We start from the raw sequence: 12,006 nt of genomic DNA, 5'->3' as shown, positions 1-12,006 counted from the left end.
CACTGCTGACTTGCTCTGTGGTATTTGCCAGGTTCAAAATAGGCGGCTCATGCCAATTCCCCGCATCCTTCTAAGACTCATCAGACTACATATGGCAACAGAAGAGTCGGCCATATTGCTTCTCTTTGAAACTTGCCTCCAACCTGCCGAGCTCCCATATGCAGATCACTAAATCCTAGAAGGCTAGGGAGGAACTGGCACTTCACTCCCTTTACAAGAGAAGAGTTAAGTTTAGCTACCCTGCTGGAATGGCACAAGCACTTTCTGAACACTAACACCTGAGGGCAGAGATCTAATAGCACAGATGATACAGCCCAGAGCCACTGCTCTCACATCGAGGTCAAAGGAATATAATGCCCTTGCTGTAATTAAGGTGACTGAAAAAAACAGCAGAGAGAGTGCCCCCATCACCACAGGTGGACGGGGGTAAGTGATTCAGGAAGACCACCAAATGACAGCCAACCCAGGCATTAAGTAAAGCACAAGCCAGAGCGTGCGATTACTATTAAAGGTCTGCCATTTACTGAACACCTGTCATGCAAAGGTCACTACGTTAGGCACCTGTATTTCTACCCACAATACTATGAGACGAGATTCGATCAGCCTCACCTTATGGCGTGGGGAAGAGCTTGACGAAGGTCACACGGCCAACATAAGGTGCAGCCAGAACTCTGATCCGAGATGTCAAAACCTACTCTCCTCCCCGCGCTCTCCTCTGGAGGTCTGAGACCTACGTAGTCACTAGAGCACCCAACCAGGGCCCTCAGGGTCCCCAAGGATTATTATCCCGTCCCTTGGGTTTCATACCTCCAGTCAGTTCCATTGTTAGCTTTTCATTTTCAATCATTTTCTTCTTTTCTTCTAGTTCAGCAATTAGGTTCTCTTTCAGCTCAACCTTCTTGTCTTCAAATTCTTTCACTGCTGCCTTCTTTTCCTTAATGTAATTTCTTTCCACTTGCTCGGTCTGAGTAAAAGAGAAACACAGGCTAGGGGGGACACAGCCAGGCATCCAGGGCTCCAACTCGAAGTCCAGCTCTGTCCTCAACAGCAAAGAAAACCCCTTCCCCAGAAATACAAGTGGTATCTCGTGTGTCAGTGAGATACACGAGAGCAAAGGGGGTCTGAGGGCAAGGCCCGGGGAGGGGGGAGGGAGGACACAAGACCACCACTCGCATGTCAGTATCCACACTTGCTATGAGGTAACTCCCCTCTCTCACGCCTCAAATTTTATAGCTTTTATGTTAATACAACATAAGTTTCTTAAGGACAGTAAATAATCCCTTTTAAAGTCATAATTTTAAGGAAAATAGTTTATTCCAAATGAAGTAGCTATCTTGAAAATTACTTACACAATATAATGGCCCGAAGACACAAACTAGTAACAACAAACGTGGACGAGGATGCGAGAAAAGGGAGTATGCATACACTGTTAGTGGGACTGCAAGCTAGTTTCGACTCTTACAGTGAGAAATGAACAAGTACAGTAGATCATTGATTAGGAGCCTGAATCCTGCAGGATTCAGAGACGTTGAGATAAAAATTGCAGGGCTGGGGCCAGGGCTCAGCGGTAGAGCACTTGCCTAGCATGTGTGAGGCACTGGGCTCGATTCTCAGCACCACATATAAACAAATAAAATAAAGGTCCATCGACAACTAAAAGTAAAATTAAGAAAAATTGTGTAAGCAGTCACTTTTACTATCTCACCACTGTGCTGTGACAAGGGGCCTGCAGGGGGCATGGTCTGGGCTGTGTGATCCTCTAGGCTGTGGCCGCATGCGCTGAATTGACTTCGTTACTACAATGGTTTCCAGTAATACAGCTCTGATAAACCGTGACCTTCTCCAAAGCACCCCCCACCAGCAGCAGCACAACATCCAAGACCCAGCCTCATCCTGAACACAGCACTGTGCCTGACGTGGCGGCAGCACTGGGGTCTCTGTGGAGTGAAAGAAAACATTCAAAATGTTTCCTATTGGCCCAGAAAGTTTCAGCTGTATGTGGAACTGTTGAGCCAATTCAGAAGCTGCACTGAGGACCAATAACAAATTATTCGTCCACCACAACTCAGACATACTCTCAAAGGGCTTTGGCACAAGCTAAAAGCCAGCAAAAAAGCAGTGGAATGTGAGTGTCCCCAGTTCCCTGTGATGCACAGAGGCTGCCCAACAACAAAGAATAGATGGAGCATCTTAATCAGGATCACATGTCCTTCGGTCAAACCGAATGGTGGCAAAGGCTTCCAAGCCATCTACTTGGTGACAGAAGGAAAGGCCACCAGATCAGCAGAGTCAAATTCCAGTCTCAGACTACAAACCCGGATCCCGTGGTACTCACTTCCAGCTGGAGGAAGAGTTCTGAAAGAGATAAAAACTGCAATTAGATTCCCGAGGCTGTGTCACCTTTTTAGACAGGGATGTTGGATTCATTTAGAAGCAGTAATTGCTTTCTGAAAGCAAATTACACAAAGCAAATGTTTTCATCAGTAAAGTGCTGATATACATGAAGGGAAGACGCAAGCAGCACCCGTGTCGCGTCAAAATGTGGCCCTCAACAGAAATAGCTCTGGCAGCTCTGCCTGAGGGCCAAAGCCAGCTGTGGAACCAAATTGCTAAATAAGCCACTCCTCCCTCCACTCAGCCCTCCCCGTCCCTCAGTCCCAGAGACTGCAGGACAGGCCAGGAAGAAGCAACACGAAGACTCCTGGACAGAGTCCACGCCCATGGTCCCACGGGGTGTGAAGCTCTCTGTGACAAGGGGAATCCAGACACCAGAGGTTCTTGGGCTTTCTGGGACTTTACTCTCAGGCCTCTACACTCTGCCCACACCAATGCCTCTGTCAACGATACCACCAGGCCTCCCCAGTCACATTCCCCAGCTCTGATCTAAGGCAGCCCTTTCACTCATCAAGCCTCCAGCAGACACACTCAAGGTACCCCCAGCAGTATCCAGTGACTTACTCAGCACCTGTCTGCGGGCGGTAGTAATCGTCTACCCAGCAGCCTATCCCCCGTAAGCCCCTCTACAAACCCCTTACTTTAAACAAAATAGGTCTTTGGCCTCTGAACTTTTCTGGGTGACAGTGGACCTGCTACATATGGTCCACAAGGACTGCTGGAGGACCAGTAACTCCAGGGCTGCCGTCTTCCGTTTAAAATGGTCCCCTTTGCAAACCTGATATACTCTATAGATCCATTCTCAAGAAAAAAAGCACACTCGTACATGTTCTAGAATTTTCAGAGTTCCAGGAACCCCAGACTAAAAGCCTCAACCTGTTAAATGGAAACAATTAACTGAGGAAGGGGACAGGCCATTTGTTGTTTTCTGACCCCCAGAAGTCCTTATCACTTTGGCCCTGGGAGTCACTGGGCGCCGCAGCTTAAGCACACCTAGCCCAACATGCTCACTCCTATGCCTGCTTTGGACTGAATGGACCAGACATTTCCAAGTCCTGGGCCACCTGAGAAATCAAACCTGAACCAAGTCAAATAACACTTAACACTTAAAAGTTGGTGGTGCTTGTTTTAAAGCAGCCAGACACCAGACACAACGAAAGCAAGTGGATTTTTCTCTGCATGCAATGTGCTTTTTAAAGCTCAAGTCATGACTGATTTAGGAACTCTTCTGCACGTTCACCTGGGAGGAAGAGATGTTTACGAAATAACACAAGGACAGCACTGAGAGTCGGCATGAATTAAGAAAAACAACTCAATACTCACCCTGCTGTTCCAGCTTAGGAAAAATGGCTCACTTCAATTTTCTTTCCTTTATTTACATCCTAAGCCAATTCTCTGGGCAATCCGTACTCCCCTCTACAGACAGGGAAACTGAGGCTTCAAGAACCAATAACCTGTTTAAAGGCACTGACCAAGCGTGATGAGGGTAGGCCTGAACGTAGGCCCTTCTCCTTCCACAATGCCACCTCTTCCATCTGTAAAGGGGAGCCCTAGGAAGACGGCTTTCGGTTCTAATGCTATTCCAAGGAGGCGCCTGGGAACTCAGAGTGGACAGCGCCAGCAGCGGGGACAGGCAGGATGTGGGTGGGCAGAGGGCTAATGGCTGCAGCTCCATTTTCACAGCACCCACCCCCTTCTGCTCCCTTCCTATTTGCTGATGCACACCGCACACTTCTTGCTAGGTGGAGAGGACAAAGGTTTCCACAACAGGAAGCTTGAAAGTCACTGGATGGAACTCAACAGGAAAGCACAAGGAGTGGCACTCAGACCTTCTTTTTAAAACCCAAAACTACTTCTCCCACGACAGGAACAAACACCTGCTGGCACTCAGAATGCTGGCTGGTGACGCACTTTAAAATTTAACACACAAAAAAAAATTTCCTGTAAGCTCAAGAATTGTTCATACAATTTAGAACAGTTGTCGCATCTTACTTTCTGCACGATTCTTTATTCCTTAATACTCGTGTGAATAGCTTTTGTCAATGAAACAGCAGGTTCCCTAAGTCAAGGACAATGTGTTACAACTTCATGCTGCTCAAGGTGCTCCCATGCAGATGTCCAACAGACAAGCTGAGTGAGTACACTTGCCACGTCCAACAGACCAAAAGCAAGCTCCTCCTCCTAAATGCTTAGGATATTTGGGGAAATAACAAGAGGACACCTCCCCACCCCAAAGCACAGAACTCCAGAAGAAACATTTAAGTGGGTATGAAATGACCCACAATCCTTTCCCCTCTGACTGTCTGTTAAGTCAGCCACAGAAATAAATGCGAAAAAGTGCAAGACTACTCTTGGGGCACCCGGGAGAGCCACTTGACTACAGGAAGCCACCGACTGATTCCTGTGACTACTGGCAAAAAAGGTGAACCAATTTTATAGAGTCTCTCCACCCCCATCCTGTCCCAGCAGTGAAATGTCTAGGATACATATGGAAGATGCCCTCGGGGCCACATGGCGGGGATGACGAGGTGTGAATCTGCAGAGCCTCACCTGCGTTTCGGATCCTCTCTTTGTACTGCTGATCCAGCTTTCTCATTCTCTTCTGATACTCCTGCAACGTTCCTGATGGCCATTTATAAAGCAGAAAGTGATTTTAAAGATCAATCTACTCTAAATTTTGTCTCTTAAAATTATTTTATCACACCAATCGTGATGGTTTTAATTCCCAAGAAAGCCACAGCTGAGCAGAGCTAACTGGCTTCTGGTCCTCAGCTAAGGCACACAGCAGGCCCTGCCGGGGGCCTAAGCACAGAGCCCCACCTCGGTACATCGAAACTCCTAGTGAACCAAGTGCACTGGCGGCAGCCTGGAATCCCAACAACTCCGGAGACTGAGGCAGAAGAATCAAAAGTTCAAGGCCCACCTGGGCAACTTAGCAAGAATCTGTCTCAAAATAAAAAATATGAAAAGGGTTGGGGATGCAGCTCAGTGGCAAAGTGCCCCTGAGTTCAAGCTGTGGTGTGGTACCAAAAATAAACACAACTCTGAAGTGAAGTGGCGGGGGGACTGGAAGTGTGCAAACACTCCACCATGTGATTCTTGTAACTTGCTCCTATAGTCCAAGGCGATAGACCTCCCTTTCCTGGAAAAAGTACCTTCTGCAATAGGGTCCAGGCCGAGGCTGTCCAGCAGAATTTTCTGAAATGGTACAAATGTACTATATTTGTACCATCCGCCGGGTAGCAGCTAGCTCCATGTGGCTCTAGTAGCACTTAAAATATGGCCAATGCCACTGAGAAACCAGATTATCAATTTAATTAAATGCAAAAAGCCACGTGTGGCTAGTGACAATACCAAAAGGCTTCTGAAAATCTCGCTCATTCAGTATTCTTCTCCAAAGCAACTCATTATCAGGATCCCAAATTTGTGGGGAAGTGTCTCCTGATCCTAACACCTGCTCACAGGCTAGTCCGGGTGAGTGTACCCCCCCAGCAATAAAGTGCCTAGTGGAAGGGCTGGGATGCAGCTCCGCGGGAGAACACTTGCCTAGCATGCCTGAGGTATTGGGTTCAATCCCCAGCACTGCGGGGTGGGGAGTGGCAGTATCACTGACAGGGGACAGCCCAACAGAAAATCAGAGAGTGAATGGCAACAGCGCACCATGCCCAGGTCCTCATACTGCATCCAACATTCCACACGCTCCCTCTCGTTTTCATTTCGCAGATTAGAAAACAGATTGAGAGAGAGAAAGGGCCATGCCCAGAGTCACATGCTGGACAGCAGTGAAAATGGTTCCCATTATGGAACCTGAGTGCCTGTGCTCATCCCCACGCCACCTGGGCCTCAGCAGCCAATGGCACTCGACAAGACTCTGCCTACTTGTAATTCAACAAACAAAACAGAAAACAGCATGGCTGATCCACAGTCCATTGATGCTTTGTCTAGAAAAGGAATAAAAACTTCATTCTTTGATAACATCTCCCTCAAAAACACACAGCCTGAGGCACAGAGGTTTTCAAATTGTGCCCTACAGACAGCCCCAAATGAGAGTTCACTTGAAGAAATTGCTACATGTTGAAAATAAATTTAAAATAAAATTTGAAAAATCAACCCTTTACTGATAAAAGAGAGCAACATGTGTACTGATTAAAATCAGTCAGACTAGGGGCTGGAGTTGTAGCTCAGTAATAGAGCATTTGCATAGCACATGACAGGCACTGGGCTCCATCCTCAGCACCCATACAAATAAATGGAACAAAGGTATTGTGTCCATCTACAACTAAAAAAATTAAAATAAAAAAAAAAAATCAAATTAAATTTTCAATCATTCCCACAAAGAAGTAAAATAGATTTCAAGGGTGTGTAACACTAAGAATGTTTAGGAGTAAAAAAGCTGGTCACCAACCTTCCTGTAGCTGTTGCAGCTGCCTCTTGAGAGAAGCCAGTTTGTCCTGATACATCCTGAAAAAAAGAAAAGCCACGCTGAAAGACAAACACTCAGTACTCTATTCCGAAACATTCTACACACAGGAACTGCCTAGCTTGTTGGATTTAGCAGAAGGAACACACCCATAACGAGGACATATAAATGGCATTAAACACAACTCTTACATCAGCTCTGTAATTAGACTCTAAATGGCAAAGGAGTGAGTCTATGCCCCCAGCCTGTCTTTCCATACAGACAGCATAGCTGTCTGAGCACAAGTCAATAAACCTTCATATGATTGCTGAAAGCACTCCTCTTTCAGGATCAGAAAAATAATAGACGTTCAGAAACAAAAGTTAAAACGAAAGATTTACTTGCAGCCCCAGCTGCGTGAGAGCACACAACAGCACAAGAACATGGCATGGTATTTTTTGCCTCCCATACCCAGTGGATTAAAGGCAATTACACACTCTGGCAAGTCTGCCTGAACCGTGGATTCTATACATAAATTACATTTTGACAATATTTTTGCTTCTACCTGAAAAACACCTCCCATTTCTCAGTGACAAAAACAGGATCTGCAACCCCCCCCCCCCCAAAAAAAAATACTGTCCAACATATAAAAAAGGTGCAACAAGCTTTTTTTTTTTTGGGGTGTGTGTGTGTGTGTGTGTGTGTGTGTGTGTCGGCGGTGGCAGTACTAAGGATGGAACCCAGGACCTTGCATGTGCTAGGCAAGTGTTCTACACTGAGCTACAGCTACAGCCCCCCTTTTCATTTTATTTTGAGACATGGTCTCACTTACTTATCCAGGTTGGCCTTGAACTTGCCATCCTCCTGCCCCAACACCCTCCCCCAGTAGCTGGGATGACAGACACCACCAAACCCAGCACAATGGCCCTTTAATTGCTCAAATAACCAATTCTCTGTAGGTGGAGGAAAGGATAGGAAGAATCTGAGAACCCCACAGAAGGTCTGCCCTTTACTGCAAATTCAGAAGTACTCCTCAGGCTCACCTTAAATCACAGGAAGCAACCAATTTTAATCAAAATTATTTTTTATCTCACTAAATATTAAGGAGGCACTTTCAATCAAAAGATTGTCTCTAAAATTGATGCTCAAAAACATCAAGTACAGGAGGGGTGTATGAGCCACACATGAGAAGTCAATATTTGGAACCCAGGGCATTAAATTTTCTACCACATGGAGGGTGCCAGCTGGTACCCATGTCTGAGTATGTCTTTGAAAGGGAATACTAGCAGATTGAAGAAGGAAATAGAAAAAAGAAAATCAGATACACTGAGATCATGTACAGGGAAAGGGACAGATGTATAAGAATACATCTCGAACAGGTCAAGTAAAAAGCTTGCAAAGAAAAAACCTAGCAAAAAAAAAAAACGGGGGGGGGGGGGGCGGCGGGGCTGGGATTGTGACTCAGCAGCAGAGTGCTCGCCTAGCATGCACAGGACCCAGGTTCGATTCTCGGCACCACATAAAAAAATAAAAATAAAAAGGCATTGTGTAAAAAAAAGAAGAAAAAAAAAAAAGCAGTTTCAGGGATGAAACTGTGAGAAAGAGCACACAGGGGCTGGGGATGTGGCTCAGGTGGTAGAGTGCTTTTGCCTCACATGCACAAGGCCCTGGGTTCAATCCCCAGCACCACAAAAAAAAGTAAGTCCAAGAGCACGTGAATTTTTAATCCTTCATTCAACACCAGTCAGACCTAGCTGAATTACCCCTTTCAGGTTCCAAAGCTTGAAAAGGATGACAGAATCCAGAGGATGGCCACAAACATTTGCACACAGGACTGAAAAGGGGAAGAATGTGGATAATCTAGTTTAAAAATAAAGATTTTTAAAAGTTACATCAAGATCCTTAAAATATCTCCAATAAATACTTATCGAGCATGTATCTTGATACTGTCTTCTGTATGATAAAAACAAGCAGGAGGCCTAGGGGTGCAGGCCTGCAATCCCAGCTACTCAGAAGGCTGAGGCAGGAGAGTCACTTGAGCCCAAGAATGGGGGGGAGGGGTGGCGGGTTTGTCTGGCTAGGTGGCGGCAGGGTTTGGTGAGGATGACAAAGACCTGTGTGAACATGCACAGGGCAGAGGGACAGTCAGCAGCAGCCTGCTCTGCAATCCAGTTTCCTTGGGCCCACAGAGTTGGCCCTCATGGTTCACATCCATTTGAGAAGACAGTTGTTTTGAGACATCTCTCTGAACATTAGCTTTCACATCTAAAAAAAAAAAGCCATGGTAAAATATGGCCTTATTTCATCCCCTGTGATCACCTCCACCAAGGTTCCTTTGAGACTACCCTTCAAGAGCATCTTAGGAAAACTAATTAAATTTGATTAATTTAGAGGTAAAAAATTACATATATACACAGGCTTTGAAAGCACTAATGTCAAAACCATGTACACATGGCAGCTATAAAAATTTTTCTTATCAATTCTACATTTCAGAAAAGAAATAAATACAAAAATCATACTCACTGTTCCTTCATTTCTACATAGTCTTCTTCATCGTGCTTTGCCAGGTCAGTTTCACTAGCATCCTCAGTGTCTGAGTAATATTAAGGAAAAGGGGTTACATAAAAATCATAATTCATAGACTTGGTATCACCTGACAATATAAGTACTTAATAAGTTTCTGTAAAATGAATTTCTTCTCAAGGCAGGCCTGCATGAGCAGTCAGTGAAAAAGACAACATATTGTTAAGACAGGAAAGAAAATGCCATTTCTAACTTACACACACTGAGTCATATTTACACAGAGAGCTTGCCTTTACCTGAAATGCAGCCTGAGAAGAGGGTGCATCAGACACAGGCAGTCATGATCAAGGCTGCTACTCTGCAGAAGCAACAACACTGGCAGTTCAGGAAAGGAGATGTAAGCTAAGACTGGGCACGGTAGGCAGTCAAGCCCTACTCGCTGTCAAGAAAAACTCAGTGGGGCTGGGACGAGGCTAGGTGGGAAAGTGCTTGTATAGCATGCACAAGGCCCTGGGTTTGATTCCCCAGCACACAAAAAGAAAAAAAAAGAAATCCTAGCATACACATTCTCTTCTGATACTTGCTCATTTTTAACCCCCTCTAACATTTTACACTAAAAATATACAATAAAAAAAGAGAATGCCCCCCAAACAAATTGAATTCTAAGAACTGAAGTGCAAAGTTACAATCAAAGGAAGAAGGACAGAGGCAAGAATATAAGACAAAAACATTTTAAAACACCGTTCTTAGAACAAGCAAATGGCTGGAGTATCTAAATAATTTTCACAGCCCCTTATACTTCGAGGAGGAAAAAAAATAAAATAAAATTTAGCTTCATCACTCCCCCTGGTGGGTATTAAAAGCATTACATGTATTTCACATTATAAATCTGGTTCAGTCTTGCCTTGGAATGTGGTAGAATCAAATGTAAGTTTCTTCAACTTTATTTCCCCTATATGCAGCTGCCTTTGAGAGGCTGTTGCAGATCCAATTCTCCACAAACCCTTCTCCCTTCCTTCAGCGGAAGAGACCTTCACCTGTCATGTGCCAGCCTGCCACATTATTTGGCACTGGGGAGACTGAGATGATTAAAACAGACTTCATTCCAGACAGCTGGTCTAGCTCTTGCTTTTACGGCCCTATTTTGTGCCAGAATATTCCACCGGTTCATCAGTCTCTATCTCCTCTTTCTTGCTTGCCCTTTTTACATTTCTTCACCTATCTCCTCCTGCAGACAGTTTCCTTCCTCAATGCCTCCAAAACAGTTTTGCTCACACTTGCCAATAGGTAAAGCCCAATTTGAAAAGCAAGGCTGAGAGGCAGTAAATGATAATATAAAGAGCATGGAACCGAAAATACGTCTGGGCGCCATAAAGTAAATCCCTACCTCCTCCTGTGCCTGTTTTTCCAGTGGTGACCGGCCAAGTACTTGATGCACATTATCTCATTTAATCCTCACACCTTCCCTAAGAAAGGGGGACGACTAGGGACACCATTGCAGTTGGTTCGAGTTGTGTACGGTTACGAAGCTGGTTTAAATGACAGCCAAATTCAAACCTAGGCTACCCGATTGCTGGTCCCGTCCTTTTAACCTGTATTCTCCATCGCGCGCTGTACCACGTAAATAAAGCTCATTTAAAGCATTTCAGGGGACTTGGGACCCAAGAAGCCAAACTGGCCTCCACTCTGATCCTCGGGGCGGACGGGGGGAGTACTACTCGAGGAACTCAGTGGATGACTTTCCCATTCCAACCCGCGAAGACTCTGAGGTTCAATCAAAGACGGTTGGGCTGGGGGGCGGGGGGCTTGTCTTAAAGGGACCTGCAGCTCACACCACCTCTAGCCCCCTCCTCCCATGACTGGGGGTACGACGCACCCCGGGCTGCCCCGCTCCCCCCGGGAGGCCCCTCCAGCCAGCCCCAAGCCCCGGAGGCCGCCCCGCCCCTCTCCCGTGCAGCTCCACCCTAGCCCACCGCCGTCTGGCGACCTAGAGGACGCACCTTCGTCAGACTCGCGGCCCCGACAGCTGCGCTCGTCGTCCTCGGCGCTCTCCAGCTCCTCGTCCTCCTCTGGGTAGTACTCCGGGGCCGGCGGCGCTCCAGCCGGGGCCGGAGCCGGAGCCAACAGCCCCGCAGCACTCATGTTGTCTTTAGCCGCCGCTGAGCGTGCCCCCGGGAGATCACGGCCACCGGCTCTGGGGACTCCACGCCTGCCTAGCAGCGCCGGAGGGAACCCCTAACCCGAGGAGCTGGAGCCCCGGCGACCCCTTCCCCGTCTGCGCCGAGCTCCGCCCCCCGCGCCCGCGCTCGGCAACGGGGGCCTCGCGCCGCAGGCGATTTCCGGGTCGCGAGCTGCCCGAAGACGGCCTGACTCCGCCATCCTTGAGAGGGTGGGGAGGACGCCGGACGCCCCTTTTGCAGGAATCCCAGCCCCTTCATCGCCGACTTAAAATCATCAGCGGGCAGTGGAGGAGGGGCGGAGACCGGCTCTCTGGAGTTAGGCAAATCTACGGACAGCCCTACCCGCAGCCAGGACCCCGAGTCTCCACCGAGACTTCCGGAAACATCCGCCAGGTGGCGCCCGGAGCCAAACCTAAAACGAGGATAGTAAGCGACCTGAGGGGCGGAAGGTTTGCCCCGCCTTGGGCAGGTGGAAGTGGACTCTGATTTTAGCAGGTGAACAACATGCAT

General features: G+C 47.1%; 1 protein-coding gene across 1 annotated transcript in view; it reads right to left on the bottom strand.

The window, feature by feature from the left end:
- Suds3 (SDS3 homolog, SIN3A corepressor complex component) overlaps positions 1-11,625 on the bottom strand; it is a 34,002-nt gene extending 22,377 nt beyond the window's left edge. Inside the window, exons 1-6 of the mRNA XM_027923246.2 lie at positions 11,317-11,625; positions 9,317-9,386; positions 6,800-6,855; positions 4,945-5,016; positions 2,336-2,355; positions 808-964 (exon numbers count right to left, since the gene is read on the bottom strand). Of these exons, the coding sequence (XP_027779047.1) occupies positions 808-964; positions 2,336-2,355; positions 4,945-5,016; positions 6,800-6,855; positions 9,317-9,386; positions 11,317-11,458 (517 nt within the window). The 5' untranslated portion in view covers positions 11,459-11,625. The remainder of the gene's footprint in view (positions 1-807; positions 965-2,335; positions 2,356-4,944; positions 5,017-6,799; positions 6,856-9,316; positions 9,387-11,316) is intronic.
- Positions 11,626-12,006: the final 381 nt, after the last annotated feature.

The sequence above is a fragment of the Marmota flaviventris genome, chromosome 1 (genome assembly GCF_047511675.1).
Source record: "Marmota flaviventris isolate mMarFla1 chromosome 1, mMarFla1.hap1, whole genome shotgun sequence".
Taxonomy (NCBI): Eukaryota; Metazoa; Chordata; class Mammalia; order Rodentia; family Sciuridae; genus Marmota; species Marmota flaviventris.
This window is presented reverse-complemented; position numbering and strand designations above follow the sequence as displayed.